The sequence below is a fragment of the Capricornis sumatraensis genome, chromosome 3 (assembly GCF_032405125.1).
Source record: "Capricornis sumatraensis isolate serow.1 chromosome 3, serow.2, whole genome shotgun sequence".
Taxonomy (NCBI): Eukaryota; Metazoa; Chordata; class Mammalia; order Artiodactyla; family Bovidae; genus Capricornis; species Capricornis sumatraensis.
In genome coordinates, this window is record NC_091071.1 from 81,429,128 (window position 1) to 81,443,991 (window position 14,864).

General features: G+C 34.1%; 1 protein-coding gene across 4 annotated transcripts in view; it reads left to right on the plus strand.

Annotated features, from left to right (window-relative positions):
- Positions 1-14,864, plus strand: part of BAZ2B (bromodomain adjacent to zinc finger domain 2B) — a 154,276-nt gene that overhangs the window by 45,559 nt on the left and 93,853 nt on the right. For 2 of the 4 annotated variants that reach the window (XM_068967110.1, XM_068967111.1), the window contains 5 exons: positions 1,573-2,176; positions 3,757-4,050; positions 5,256-5,316; positions 6,091-6,199; positions 6,467-6,568. In XM_068967110.1, coding sequence (XP_068823211.1) covers positions 1,573-2,176; positions 3,757-4,050; positions 5,256-5,316; positions 6,091-6,199; positions 6,467-6,568 — 1,170 coding nt within the window. The remainder of the gene's footprint in view (positions 1-1,572; positions 2,177-3,756; positions 4,051-5,255; positions 5,317-6,090; positions 6,200-6,466; positions 6,569-14,864) is intronic. The other 2 variants (XM_068967114.1, XM_068967112.1) reach the window with 1 other exon arrangement.

Consider the following 14,864-nt stretch of genomic DNA (forward strand, 5'->3'; position numbering starts at 1 on the left):
TGCTATAAAATTCTTTTTAAAAAGATAAACAATTATGTAGTATAATATTCCATATTTTATTCACTGAATAAATACCAATTAAACCCTTTCTCTTTGTGAAGCATTGCCTTATGTACAAATACTATATTTCAGTGTTTGTTTACAAAAAGTTAACTTAATTTTCTAAACAAATACCATTAAGATAAGTTAAATAAGATAAAAAAGTTTATATGGGAATTGCTTACTGCTTATTAGTACTGGTACTTTAAAATATTTAATAAGTCATTCTGTGTGGCATTCCATCTCCATTTATATTTAAGAAATAACCCACCACAAATCTTTGCTGACTTGCTTATTAAGAGTCCAGGTCCAGTGCTGACAATACTGTTGATTTTAATTTCAAGGCAGCCGTTTTCATTGCAGAATTTTACCTTTCAAAATTTAACTTCTATTTCTGTCAACTTTGGACATTTTAATCATTCTACTTCAGTTTTCTTTTTTATATTTTAGTTATAATTATGCAAGTTTAATGAAATTCATATGATGTTATTCTTTTCATGAAGATCCTGATAGTCAAATTTTTGTTGCTATTTACAGATGTAAATTTCATGGTTTAATGGTTTACAAATGAATTTTTCCTGAAAAAGTGTAGTTTTTTCTAAACTGTTTTCTACGTTCTTTCCAATGCTAATGTGGTAAAGACACTACAAAATGGATTCCACAGAACATTAAGCCAGCCTTTCTACTAACTTCAAATCATGGTTACTGTAGAAAACTACAGGATAGGCTATAAGCGGGGACATAAAAGAGCTCAAGGATAGGAGAGATGAGTGCTTTAGGCTGGGACAAATATAGGAAGCATCTTGAGTCAGATTTTGAATAATGAACAGGATTTCATCAGCTTGAAATGTATTTAGAGGAAGATATTTTAGGCAAAGAAAATGGTTATAACAAACTGTAGAGGCGGTAAAAGTACTGTATGACATGCAGTGGGCATGGCCAAAACTCCAGTTGAACTACAGAGGTTTGTTAGTGTCTACTTGAAAAGTAATTTGAATATCAGATATAAGTGTTTAAGGTTATAAAGTTGGCAGTGGAGGAAGAGGCACTGAAGGTTTTGACTAAAAAGCTAATATAAAATGTAGCTTATTTTATGATAAAATTGCCCTTGGCATATGCATATATTGGGAGTTGGGTAGGAAGAAGTGATAGTATGTCTTAAATTTGAGCAGTATTTCAATGAAAGAATTCAAAACACATAGTATTAATGTGGCTGACTTGAAAAAAATGAAAGTAAAGATTTTTTAAAGTTTCAAGTTTGGGTCATTGAGAAAAATGGGAACTGCAGTAATAAGAGGGGAGAGCAGTAAGGAAACACATATTTTGAAGAGGAAAGACATACTAAAATTTTTAAATATGTCTAGCCAAGGCTCAGCAATCAACTAGTCATCACTTCTACTACATTTATAGCACTTAAATATCATGATTTAAATTTGTATATGATTAGTTGTTGTCAGATACAGAAAGCAAATAAAAGTAGTCTTTATTCTTATGATACATTAGTATTTTGTGTTCTACTTTATGTTTCAACAGGAACAATATAAACAGACATTCCCAGCTCAGTTAAAGAAACAGGAGTCATCTAAGAGCCTGAAGAAGGTTATTGCAGCTTTGTCAAATCCAAAACCAACCTCTAGTTCACCAGCACATCCAAAACAAACATTAGAAAACAACAACCCTAATCCATTCTTGACAAATGCACTTTTAGGTAATCACCAACCAAATGGAGTTATTCAAAGTGTCATTCAAGAAGCTCCTCTGGCACTTACTACCAAAACTAAAATGCAGAGTAAGATTAATGAAAACATTGCTACTGCAAGTAGCACCCCTTTTCCCTCACCTATAAATCTGAGTACAAGTGGAAGAAGAACCCCTGGCAATCAGACAACTGTCATACCCTCTCCCTCTCCCATACTGCATAGTCAAGGGAAGGAAAAAGCAGTTAGCAACAATGTAAACACAGTGAAAACACAGCCTCACTCTCATCCTGCAAAATCTCTAGTGGAACAGTTTAGAGGAACAGATTCAGACATTCTTAGTAGCAAAGATTCTGAAGATTCGAATGAGGATGAAGAGGAAGATGAGGACGAAGATGAGGAAGATGATGAAGATGATGACTCTGATGACAGCCAATCAGGTTGTTTTCTATTCTTAAGTTTAAAGTGTTTCTCCAAATGCCATGTGAACCAAAACATTTTAAAGAGGTTCTTCAGATCCACAGACTTGAAATCACTGTCGTTCACTGTTTCATGCAGCTCTGTGCCTTTCTATAGTGAGTGGTAAAGGAAAGGAATAATTGAGATTGACAATCCTAAATTAAGTTCTCAGCTTGTTCATTTAATACTAAACAAATAACTTTAAAATGATAGTAAATAATTCATGAATTAAGAACATGAGGAATTTGCTTAATTTTCATTTAATTCATGACCACTCATTTGTCCTTTCTTTTTCATCTCTTCTGCTACTTGTTAAATTGGGTCACTGGATATTTTGAGGAAAGGCAAAATTTTACTCAGTCATTCAGAAAATACCCCAAAGCCTAAATCTCTATGAATAATTCTTAGCAACACAGAATTTATTTAATAACATATAGAATACCCTGATTTTATTTATTTTCTTTTTAATTTCTTGTTTTATTTCCCTTTAACTCTCTTTCTTGTTCCACAGAAGATTGAAAATATAAAATATAAGATAGTTTAAAATTTAAATACAAAGATGAGATACATATTATAAAAGTTTTTGAATTTGTTCCTGGTCAGCCACGAATCCAATTTTAAATTGTCTATCTACCAATATAAGTAGGAAAATATAATCAATTATACAGTTTTAAAAATGAGTATAAGGTAAAAACAACCTACTTGCTCAGGGTAAGAACAACTTTTCCTAATAATATATTTTCCTAGGGTTCCCATAAACACAACTTTGCATGATACATAGTATTAATAGCTTTCAAAGGTAACTTTTATAATGAACTTTGATATGGGTAGCTAGTACTACACAAAAAGGACAATTCCATAGAAGCTGTTGTTCTGGGAACCATTAAAATACAGGCCTAGTATCATTTGTGTGATTAGGTTTTACATATCTATAGGAATAGATGCAAATTTATAGGACTACATTGCTAGCACAAACTTAAATTATTAAATCATTAAATTATTCCCCACAGTTTTTTCTGTAATACTATCTTTTGTGAAGCCTGAGAAGCTTGACGAGTAGAATTAACTGCAGCCCCAAAGCCAAGTATCTCTCCACCAAAATTGTTCTCTTTTGCGTCAAAACCCAGAAGAACTAATGATGATAGTTCCAGAGTTCTCTTCCTCATACTGAACCTTGTGTACTTCTCAGATTATTGAAATCTATTGATTTAAATAATAAAATTCTGTTTCCTCTATACTTTAGTTTCTTCATTAAATTGAAAATAATTTTGAAAACTCATCATGTGAATAGTGTCATGTGAGAAGAACAATTTTGTGATTCAAGTTTTATGATTTGAGTGAAACAGTTACTTTAACGAAGAATTTTAAGCATTTATGGCCTACATACCTTGTGCTCAAATAGCTTTTAAGATAGTAATTTTTACATTTACTCTTCAGGAAAGTTGCTCATTTGAGTTCTCAGTCACAAATGCTGATTCCTGAACTATTCCATTTAGATACAAACTGCAAACTGTTGGTGATTATCTAGTTATAATATACAAATGCTTCTTTTACTTCCCAGAATCAGATAGTAATTCAGAATCAGATACAGAAGGATCAGAAGAAGATGATGATGATGATAAAGACCAAGATGAATCAGATAGTGATACTGAAGGAGAGAAAACTTCAATGAAACTGAATAAAACAGCTTCCTCTGTCAAAAGCCCTTCCATCAGTCTCACAGCTCACTCAACACCTCGTAACCTCCACATAGCAAAAGCCCCAGGCTCTGCTCCTGCTGCCTTATGTTCTGAATCCCAGTCACCTGCTTTTCTTGGCACACCTTCTTCCACACTTACTTCAAGTCCACACTCTGGTACCTACACTTTATTTTTATTATTGTGAAGTAGAAATCAAACCATAACAAGAATTCTTATTTATACAGTGTTCTGGGGATGATCTCATTGGAATCAAGGGCTAGATTTTAGGCTAAGGAAGGTCAGCGTGTATTTTCAAAGGATATGACTCACTACCATTTTTATTCTCTGTGCTTCCAATTTAAGAACCTGATTGATGGCAGCTCTTGAGTTTAAATACTTTCCTGTTTTTATGTTCAGTTTATACTTCTAGAATTTAGAATTTGACTGACAGTTGGACTTTTTTTTTTTTTTGGTAATTTACAAAAATGAGCTCAGTTTTTTTCTTAAGATACAATTGCATGTCTGCCCAACACATAACCAATGTCATTTGTATTAGTGAGTAGTAGTAGTATTTTATTAACATGCCATATCTTTTTTCCTATTTGATCTTTTATAAACTATTAGAGGTCTTCTTTAAAAGGTTTTGCATTATTACTCTCAAATTTCTATTCTCAATTGAATAACTAAAATTATAGGCGTGTATTGTAAAATAATATATTGTTTTACACATGTCACTCTTTTCTTGAAAATTTCTAGTTTTGTTTTCATTTGCCATGAACCAATATGATATCCAGCTTATTTAAGATGTATCCATTTGTACTGGTGAAGCTTGATCTTTGTCATGAAAAATTTTCCATATAATTATAATCCTATTCTTTGTAGTTTAATTAAAGTGCTTTTGACTATAGCCATTGTACACAATGACTATAGCCATTTATATGGCTATAGAAGTTATATTATTGTTAAATGTATGATCCAACTGTTGAAATTTTTCAACATCTTAAAACTCATATTTTCAAAGAAAACAACTGTACATAGTTTCTCAAAACCTCTGTCTGCTATTTTCCTCCTACTTCTTTAGCCATTTCCTTAATAACAAGATGAGAGGAAAGCTTTACCTTTTTACTTTCATTGTCTTTTCATTAGAGAGAAATAAATACTAGCTATTATGTCATGCAGACCAAAAGGGGAAAAAAAAACCCTCTACTTTATACAATGTGTTTTGTTGAAAATAATCTAAAAATAATGTACAAACTGCAGAAAAACACTAAATAATTCAAGTCATTAAGACACATTATTCAAAGAAAAGTTTCAAAACTATCAAAAATTTTTCATGTATATAAACTAATCTTTTATGTTAACTGGTTGAATTTTCTTGAAGGCACTTCCAAAAGGAGAAGAGTAACAGATGAACGTGAACTGCATATTCCTTTGGAATATGGGTATGCAATCTTTATGCTTTTGCCCCACATATTTATGCATGTTTTGATTTCTCATTTTCTACTGTTGTTAACAGAAGTGAATATACTGCACAGTATTTATTAAAGCAGAAGAGCAAAGCTGATATATCTGATGTTGATATATCAGAAAACTAAAATTAAGCCTAACTGCTGGGTTTAGGTATGGCAGAGCTGAGATGGGATCATATGCAGCCAGGTGGGAATATGATTGAAAAAGCTGCAAGAGCAAATCATCTGGCAGAGAGCAGGGACACAGTTAAGAGTGTCAGAAGTTGTTGTGAAGATAGATTTAAAGGATGGTGAAAGCTACTGTGGGTGAAACTGAAAGACTTGGGCAGAATTTGGCTAAAATGGTTGAATAGGAACTGAGAATTTTCACACTGCAAGTTCGCGATCCCCAAAGAGCAGAGAGCCAAGTTTGCCTTATTCTTCTCATTTAAAGCTTTTCAAATATAAATTCAATACACCTTGACACATTACTGAACATGCCCAAATACCCAAAGTCATGCCAGTGTGATTTCTTAAAATTTTGATATTTGTTTAATATTTGTAAATTGAGTTTGATTAACTCTAGTTAAATTACTTAGTAAAAAATCTCAATTATTTTAATGTACCTGAATTGAATGACTGGCTATATTTTTCTTTGTATTTTTTGTGTTGTCTAAAGAGCATGTGTTCTTAAATTGTTTTAATTATTATTTTTAAAAGTTTTCTTAAAACTTAGTGTGTTATAACCCTCATTTCTATTATGTGTAGCTGGCAGAGAGAGACAAGAATAAGAAACTTTGGAGGGCGCCTTCAAGGAGAAGTAGCATATTATGCTCCATGTGGAAAGAAACTTAGGCAGTACCCTGAAGTAATAAAGGTACATACTTTTCACCAAATAAGACACATTTGGTGCCTATAAAGCTTGCTTATGGGAAAAAAAAATACACTCTTTTCTCAAAGTTCTTTAACACAAAATATTCTCTCATGTGAGACTAATGAATGTGTTTAACCTAAATTGATCTCCTGTTAAATCCATAGCCCTTTATTAGATTATACAAAACCATAGTGTCCTGAAGATAGCTATACATAAAAGCTGGGTTGTAATTATTAAAACCTGAAGTGGAAAAATATGTGATTTTTTCAGTATCTCAGCAGAAATGGAATAATGGATATCTCAAGGGACAATTTCAGCTTCAGTGCAAAAATAAGAGTGGGTGACTTCTATGAAGCCAGAGATGGACCGCAGGTATCCACTTTTTAAAAAGTACAGTCTTTGAACCAAAAAGTAGTAACATAACCTAAATGAAGTAAATTTCACTACACTCTGGAGCATTGCCTTTTGTTAGTTAATTCTTATAGCTATACATATAACTTTGTGGTAGACACTCACAAGGCCTCAATATACTGTGTTTTAGTAACAAGGAGCTTTGTCATTTTTTTTCAAATTTAAGTAAACTTTTCCCTGTTTGTTAATTCTGTCATTAATTTTGATAGTTTATACAGGTATAAAAGTATCTGCATGTTCATGAGAAATATAGGAAAACATTAGTTCCCTGAAAGGTAAACATTAAAAAAAATTTGAAAAGGAAAAACAATTGTTATGAGTCAGTCTAAGAAAGGATAGATATGCCTTAGTTTTGGGGAGGATCTCATCCATTTTATTATGCCATACTACATGATCCACTGTCACCTGTGTGATAATTTTTTGATGGAGTTAGGGGGAATTCCATAATAGTGGATGAATGAAATTTCTCCTTTTTGTAGAAATTGAATTTTTAAATAATTACACACATTTATGAAAATATCACCACAGCTGCCTTTGAGTTTAAGGATTAAGTACATAACCTCACCAATCACCACAAAGAACTTACCAATAAAACCTCATTTCCTATGTTTCCTTTAATGGTTTGCCTTTATTCCATACTTAGATTCAGCTACATGTGCTTATTATTTCCTTTATTAGCTCCATTGAAAGAAGTCCTAATTATGAAGTGAGGAGATCTAGATTCTTGTTAATCCATGAAATAGTTTTATGATTTCAAACAAAATCATGCCCTCTTTTACTTCAGTTTCATTATCTGCAGAATAGAGACAATCATAATTATCCTTCTGCCTCATAGGATGATGATGAGGTTAAAATGAAATCATACAGATGAAAATGTTTTAAAGGGTTAAAATGCTCAGCCAACTGAAGTTGGTATTTTCCTTTCTTGATTGAACTTTTCTTTTTTCCCATTATAATGCCCAGAAAGATATTCTTCTAGTGATTAATATTTTCTATTGTGAATGGGCAAGTTTTTCCATACTATCTTACCCTTTAATTTTATAGTTATAGAAGTAAAAAATTACTTCCTAATTCTTCAAGAGAGTCATTCATTTTGAGAGCTCAAAGATTAAGGGAGTTTTCCGAGATTACACAATCTCAACCAGGTAGAAACCTAGCTGAACTCAAGATTTCTGACAAGTGATCTTTTACATTCATTCTGTAACCTATTTTCCATTGTCATCCATGAGTTTTTATGAAACAAGTTATGTCCACATCCACTTGTTTCTTTACTAGTAAATCTAAAATGCCAAAACAAATTCATCTGAGATTTAACTGGTTTATGGAAATACATTCTAGGATTTTTCTTTTTTCAACTTAAAAATCTGTGTAACTTACCAGATTCTTAGAATTTTAGTGAACTACAGCATTATTTTATACACTTCATATATAGCAGATCACTTTTTAAGTCACAAACATTAGAAGGCATAATGATTTTATTTAAAAATTCCCATTTTTAAATCTTTTCATTCATGTTAATCTAACCTTATCTCATTTAAATATGCCAATGATATCTTTATGTTTTTAAGTTAAATAGAATTTTATTCTAGAGAGGAAAGCTAATTGCTATCCAGTACATAAAGGACTTTAGTTTTGTATCAGTGGTAATTAGACTCAATCTATGAAGCCTCATTAGGCAGAGCAGAGTGTTCTTTGACATCCATTCACTTTTTATTAAATGTAATCAGTGTTTTCCAAAGCATATTGTCTTATTGAGAGATCAGTTCCAATCAAGGAAATATGATGAATTATTAGTTCAAGACTATAAGCTGCCAACATTTCAGCAGCCTGCTAAGGGAAAATATTAGCAATTTTGAGAACACTTCTCTCAATTTAAAAAATATGAGTTGATTTTATTTCAGGATACTTTTAGAGAACAACAATTAAAGGTAAGTAATCAAAATAGTTTACTTCATTAGAGATGCATGTAGTTAAAGAAACGTACTTTTTTAGTGTATGATCAGTATGTATAAGCATATGGTTAATTAGAAATGTATATAATTATATAGTAATTTTCTGTGAAAATGAACAAAGATTGCATATCTTTGTTAAAGTATCTTAATGTGTAATAATTTTGATTGGCCTAAATTTTGTAGAATATATGAAATATAATTTGGGACAAAGACACTGTTTCCAAGTAGTAATGATCTGTATATGTTTATAATAGGTCAGCCTTTATATGAATTGTATAAATGGTCTGATGGTGTACGTAAATTGAAAAATAAAACTATGCATATTGAAAGACTGAAAGGAAATGTGTCAAAGATTTAATAATGGTTGTAATGGTTGGTGGTACAGTGGATCTTATTTTTACCTATGTTCTTACATGTTTCACAATTCCTAAAATTTGCTTATATTGCAACTATAATGTAAAAAACAATTTCCTATTTGAAAATAATTACATCTACCAATATAATCCAAAAAAGCTAAACATTGTTTTCCAAATACATGGAAATTTTACATAATGATTTTTAATGTTACTGCTACAGTTTTCCAAGCTACATATATTTATTCTGGGTGTTTGATTACAAATGTAATGCTATATTTATAGATTCATTAGTATTCTTAATCACTCTCCTAATAAAATGTTTGCATTGGAAAATATATTTCTTCCATCATATTTTTCTGTTACCAAAACCAAAAAGCAACTGCAACAGCAGTTCTGTAAGTTCTAATTTTGTTCAAGATATTTCAAAAACTTGCAGCAGTGGTACTCTATATTTTACAGATGAAATTTAGAAAATGATAATTTTTGTTAGAAGATAATATCTGCAATAGAGAAGCAGAGTTATTTTAATTATTTTGAGAAAGTATTTCTGAGTTTGAGACAGTGATTATACATATATTTATCAACAGCAAGCTTTTTTGAATGTATTGATTCATTGTGTCTAGTACAGTAAAACGAGAGATCAGAGTTCATGGGGCTTCCCTGGTGGCTTAAGAATCCGCCTGCCAATGCAGGAGACACAGGTCCAATCCCTGGCTCAGGAAGATCCCCCGGAGAAGGAAATGGCAACCCACTCCAATATTCTTGCCTGAGAATCCCATGGACAGAGGACCCTGGCAGGATACATTTCATGGGGTTGCAGAAGGGTTGGATATGACTTAGCGACTAAACAACACCATGAGAGTTCATATTTATTGAAATTTAGTAAATTCATCCTTAATGACAACAATCTAATGATTACCTTTTTAAAATTAAAAAGAGAAGCTGTTAATTAAATAAGAAAGGGTTGACACAAGAAATTTGAGTAGGGGGGGGCTTTAATCTATCCATTACCAGTTTTGTTTATTTCAGTCTACAGATGTGGTGAGAGATTTGTAAAACCGGCTGCTTGTTAGTATCTACTGATCTTAGATACCAAACACTTCCTACCAGCTTCTATAAAAGTCGTGATTTTAAAGATGATAGATTTCATGAAATAAAATGAACCATACAGTCTTTATAGTCACATGATACACTAGCCTGGCTACCTTCTTTATGAAATTGTTTTAACTATTTTAGCCAGTGAAACTCCTTCGAAAAGGCAATAACGGTAAATATATTTCTTAGAGACTTCTCCATCATATTATAAGGACTGGTTGAACCTAATGTCTATGATTGTTTTCATTTTATTTTTTGTTTTTGAGTGTCAGAATAAAAGAAAGTAAGGTTGAGCTAGGCAGATTTGGATAATATAAAATTGGGTTTCTTTTATTTACCTTAATACAATTGTTAGGTAAGAAGGTAAAAAATATTCATTTTTATTAGAAATATATGATGGTTTCAAAATGTTAATGGCAAAGATTATTTTGAAAAATATGATAATCTACATTGCAGAGTATATTTGTGAATTGTAGAAAACAAAACATTTAAGCATAAATATAACAATTAAGTTCATTTTTTTCAACCAGGAAGTTCACTAGCAAAGGTCAATGAATGTCTACTGTATTCAAGCCAAAAAAGCAAAGAAAAGAAAATATGCAAAGAAGGATCAAGTTAAAAGTGACTTAGGAAAAAAATGTTGCTTTCTATCTTTGAGATGTACTTTTTTAAGATTTTTTTTAATGTCTTACTTCCTTGAGAAAAGAAAAATATCATTCATATTGAAAAGAGCCTTTTTCTTATAAATTAATATTTTGGCAGATATTTTCCCTAAATGGATTTTCCATAAAGAAAGTATGAACACATATCAGTACAGAAATAAACTTGAAGGCTTCCCTTTCAGGAAAAACTAATGTTCATAGAGAAACTGAAGAATATAAAAGAAATAGAAATTATGATCACTGGTTTAAAGAAGCTTATTGTCTGAGAAAGATAAAACACTAAGCAAAATGCTCTTCAGCTATAGTCAGGGTTTTGTTAATAAGGAATAAGGTGAGACTTCACAGTAAAGTGGGCAACATAGAGCCACTGGCAAGACTGCAATGCTATTAATTTTTTCCAGTAGTTCAGTTCAGTTGCTCAGCCGTGTCTGACTCTTTGCAACCCTGTGGACTGCAGCACGCCAGGCCTCCCTGTCCATCATCAACTCCTAAAGTTTACCCAAACTCATGTCTATTGAGTGGGTGATGCCATACAACCATCTCATCTTCTGTCATCCCCTTCTCTTCCTGCCTTCAATCTTTCCCAGCATCAGGGTCTTTTTATATGAGTCAGTTCTTAGCATCAGGTGGCCAAAGTATTGGAGTTTCAGCTTCAACATCAGTCCTTCCAGTGAATATTCGGGACTGATTTCCTTTAAAATGCACTGGTTGGATCTCCTTGCAGTTCAAGGGACTCTCAAGAGTCTCCTCCAACACTACACTTCAAAAGCATCAGTTCTTTGGTGCTCAGCTTTCTTTATACTCCAGCTCTCACATCCATACATGACTACTGGAAAAACCATAGTCTTGACTAGACTGACCTTTGTTGGCAAAGTAATGTCTCTGCTTTTTTAATATGCTATCTAGATTGGTCATAACTTTCCTTCCAAGGAGTAAGCATCTTTTAATTTCATGGCTGCAATCACCATCAGCATTGATTTTGGAGCCCCAAAAATAAAGTCTTCCTTTGTTTCCCCATCTATTTGCCATGAAGTGTTGGGACCAGATGCCATGATGTTAGTTTTCCAAATGTTAAGTTTTAAGCCAACTTTTTCACTCTCCTGTTTGACTTTTAAGAAAGGCTCTTAAGTTCTTAACTTTCTCCCATATGGGTGGAGTCATCTGCATGTCTGAGGTTATTGATATATCTCCCAGCAATCTTGATTCCAGCTTGTGCTTCAAGCACCCTAGCGTTTCTCATGATGTACTCTGCATATAAGTTAAATGAACAGGGTGACAATATACATCCTTGACGTACTCCTTTCCCAATGTGGAACCAGTCTGTTGTTCCATGTCCAGTTCTAACTGTTCCTTCCTGACCTGCATACAGTTTCTCAAGAGCAGGTCAGGTGCTCTGGTATTCCCATCTCTTAAAGAATTTTCCACAGTTTGTTGTGATCCACACAGTCAAAGGCTTTGGCTTGTCAATGAAGCAGAAATAGATGTTTTTCTGGAACTGTCTTGCTCTTTCAGTGATCAAATGGACGTTGGCAATTTGATCTCTGGTTCCTCTGCCTTTTCTAAATCCACCTGGAACATCTGGAAGTTCACAGTTCACATACTGTTGAAACCTGGCTTGGAGAATTGTGAGCATTATTTTGCTAGCATGTGAGATCAGTGCAATTGTGCAGTAGTTTGAGCATTTTTTGGCGTTGCCTTTCTTAGAGCTTGGAATGAAAACTGACCCTTTCCAGTCCGGTGGCCACAGCTGAGTTTTCCAAATTTGCTAGCATATTGAGTGTAGCACTTTCACAGCATCATCTTTTAGGATTTGAAATAGCTCAGCTGGAATTCCATCACCTCCACTAGCTTTGTTCTTAGTGATGCTTCTTAAGGCCCACTTGACTTCACATTTCAGGATGTCTGGCTCTAGGTGAGTGATCACACCATTGTGATTATCTGGGTCATGAAGATCTTTTTTGCATAGTTCTTCTGTGTATTCTTGCAACCTCTTCTTAATATATTCTGCTTCTGTTAGATCCATACCATTTCTGTCCTTTATTGTGCCCATCTTTGCATGAAATGTCCCCTTGGTATCTCTAACTTTCTTGAAGAGATCTCTAGTCTTTCCCATTCTATTGTTTTCATCTATTTCTTTGTACTGATCACTGATAAAGGCTTTCTTATCTCTCCTTGATATTCTTTGGAACTCTACATTCAAATTGGTATATCTTTCCTTTTCTTCTTCATCTTTAGCTTCTCTTCTTTTCTCAGCTATTTGTAAGGCCTCCTCAGACATCCATTTTGCCTTTTTGCATTTCTTTTTCTCAGGGATCATTTTGATCCCTGCCTCCTGTACAGTGTCACGGACCTCTGTCCATAGTTCTTCAGGCACTCTGTCTATCAGATCTAATCTTTTGAATCTATTTGTCATTTCCAGTGAATATCATAAGGGGTTTGATTTAAGTCATACCTGAATGGTCTGTTTTCTTCAGTTTAAGTCTGAATTTGGCAATAAGGAGTTTATGGTGTGAGCCACAGTCAGCCCCCAGTCTTGTTTTTGCTAACTGTATAGATCTCCATCTTTGGCTGCAAAGAATGTAATCAGTCTGAATTCGGTATTGACCATCTGTGCCGGCGACGGAATGAAACACCAACACTGCAGAGTGGTTTAAATCTTTATATTTTAACACTTGCTTCTTACAGCTGCTTTATTTTATATCCCTTGCACAACAACCTACAGGGCAAGCTGCCAAGCACTATGATTCAGAGACTATACAGTGCGCAGGCGCAGGGCAAAATAACCTTTACCTTGACTTATTTACTGCAGCTAAGACTTTGTTTTGGGGAACTTCCTTATCAACTTAGAATCCGTTTTGTCCCAGGGTCTGTTCCTTTTGAGGAATCAGAGAAACATCCTTGTGTGCAAGAAATGTTCTTTTCCCACGGGAACAAACAGGATTCTTAGCTGAACATCTCGTTTGCAAGAATGTTGAGCCCTGGTTGAGAGTCTCGTTTGCAAGCACTTCTCAACGTTCCTTAAACCTAGTTCCCTACACTGGGCAGAACATCTCGTTTGCAAGAATGTTCAGCCCTGGTTGAGAGTCTCGTTTGCAAGCACTTCTCAACCTTCCTTATACCTTGTTCCCTACAATCTGGAGATGTCCATGTGTAGAGTCTTCTATGGTGTAGTTGGAAGAGGGTGTTTGCTATGACCAGTGCGTTTTCTTGGGAGAACTCTATTAGCCTTTGCCCTACTTCATTCTGTACTCCAAGGCCAAATTTGCCTGTTACTCCAGGTGTTTCTTGGCTACCTACTTTGTCATTCCAGTCCCCTATAATGAAAAGGACATCTTTTTGGGGTGTTAATTCTAGAAGGTCTTATTGATCTTCAAGAACATTTCACCTTCAGCTTCTTTAGCATTACTGATCAGGACATAGACTTGGATTACCGTGATATTGAATGATTTGCCTTGGAAACGAACAGAGATCCTGTCGTTTTTGAGATTGCATCCACGTACTGCATTTTGGACTCTTGTTGACTATGAGGGCTACTCCATTTCTTCTAAGGGATAGCTTTAACTAAGTAGATATCTACAGTAGTAGATATAATGTTCATCTGAGTTAAATTCACCCATTCCAGTCCATTTTAGCTCACTGATTCCTAGAATGTCGACGTTCACTCTTGCCATCTCCTGTTTGACCACTTCCAATTTACCTTGATTCATAGACCTGACACTCCAGGTTCCTGTGCAATATTGCTCTTTACAGCATCAGATTTTACTTCCATCACCAGTCACATCCACAGCTGGGTGTTGTTTTTGCTGTGGCTCCATCCCTTCATTCTTTCTGAAGTTAGTTATCCACTGATCTCTGGTAGCATATTGGGCACCTACCGACCTGGGGAGTTGATCTTTCAGTGTCCTATTTTTTTGCCTTTTCACGCTGTTCATGGGGTTCTCAAGGCAAGAATACTGAAGTGGTTTGCCATTCCCTTCTCCAATGGACCACGTTGTCAGAACTCTCCACCATGACCTGTCTCTCTTGGGTGTCCCTACTCGGAACAGCTCATAGTTTGATTGAGTTAGACAAGGCTGTGGTCCACGTGATCAGATTGGTTAGTTTTCTGAGACTGCAGTTTTCAGTCTGTCTGCCCTCTGATGGAAGAAGGATAAGAGGCTTATGGAAGCTTCCTGTTGGGAGAGACTGACTG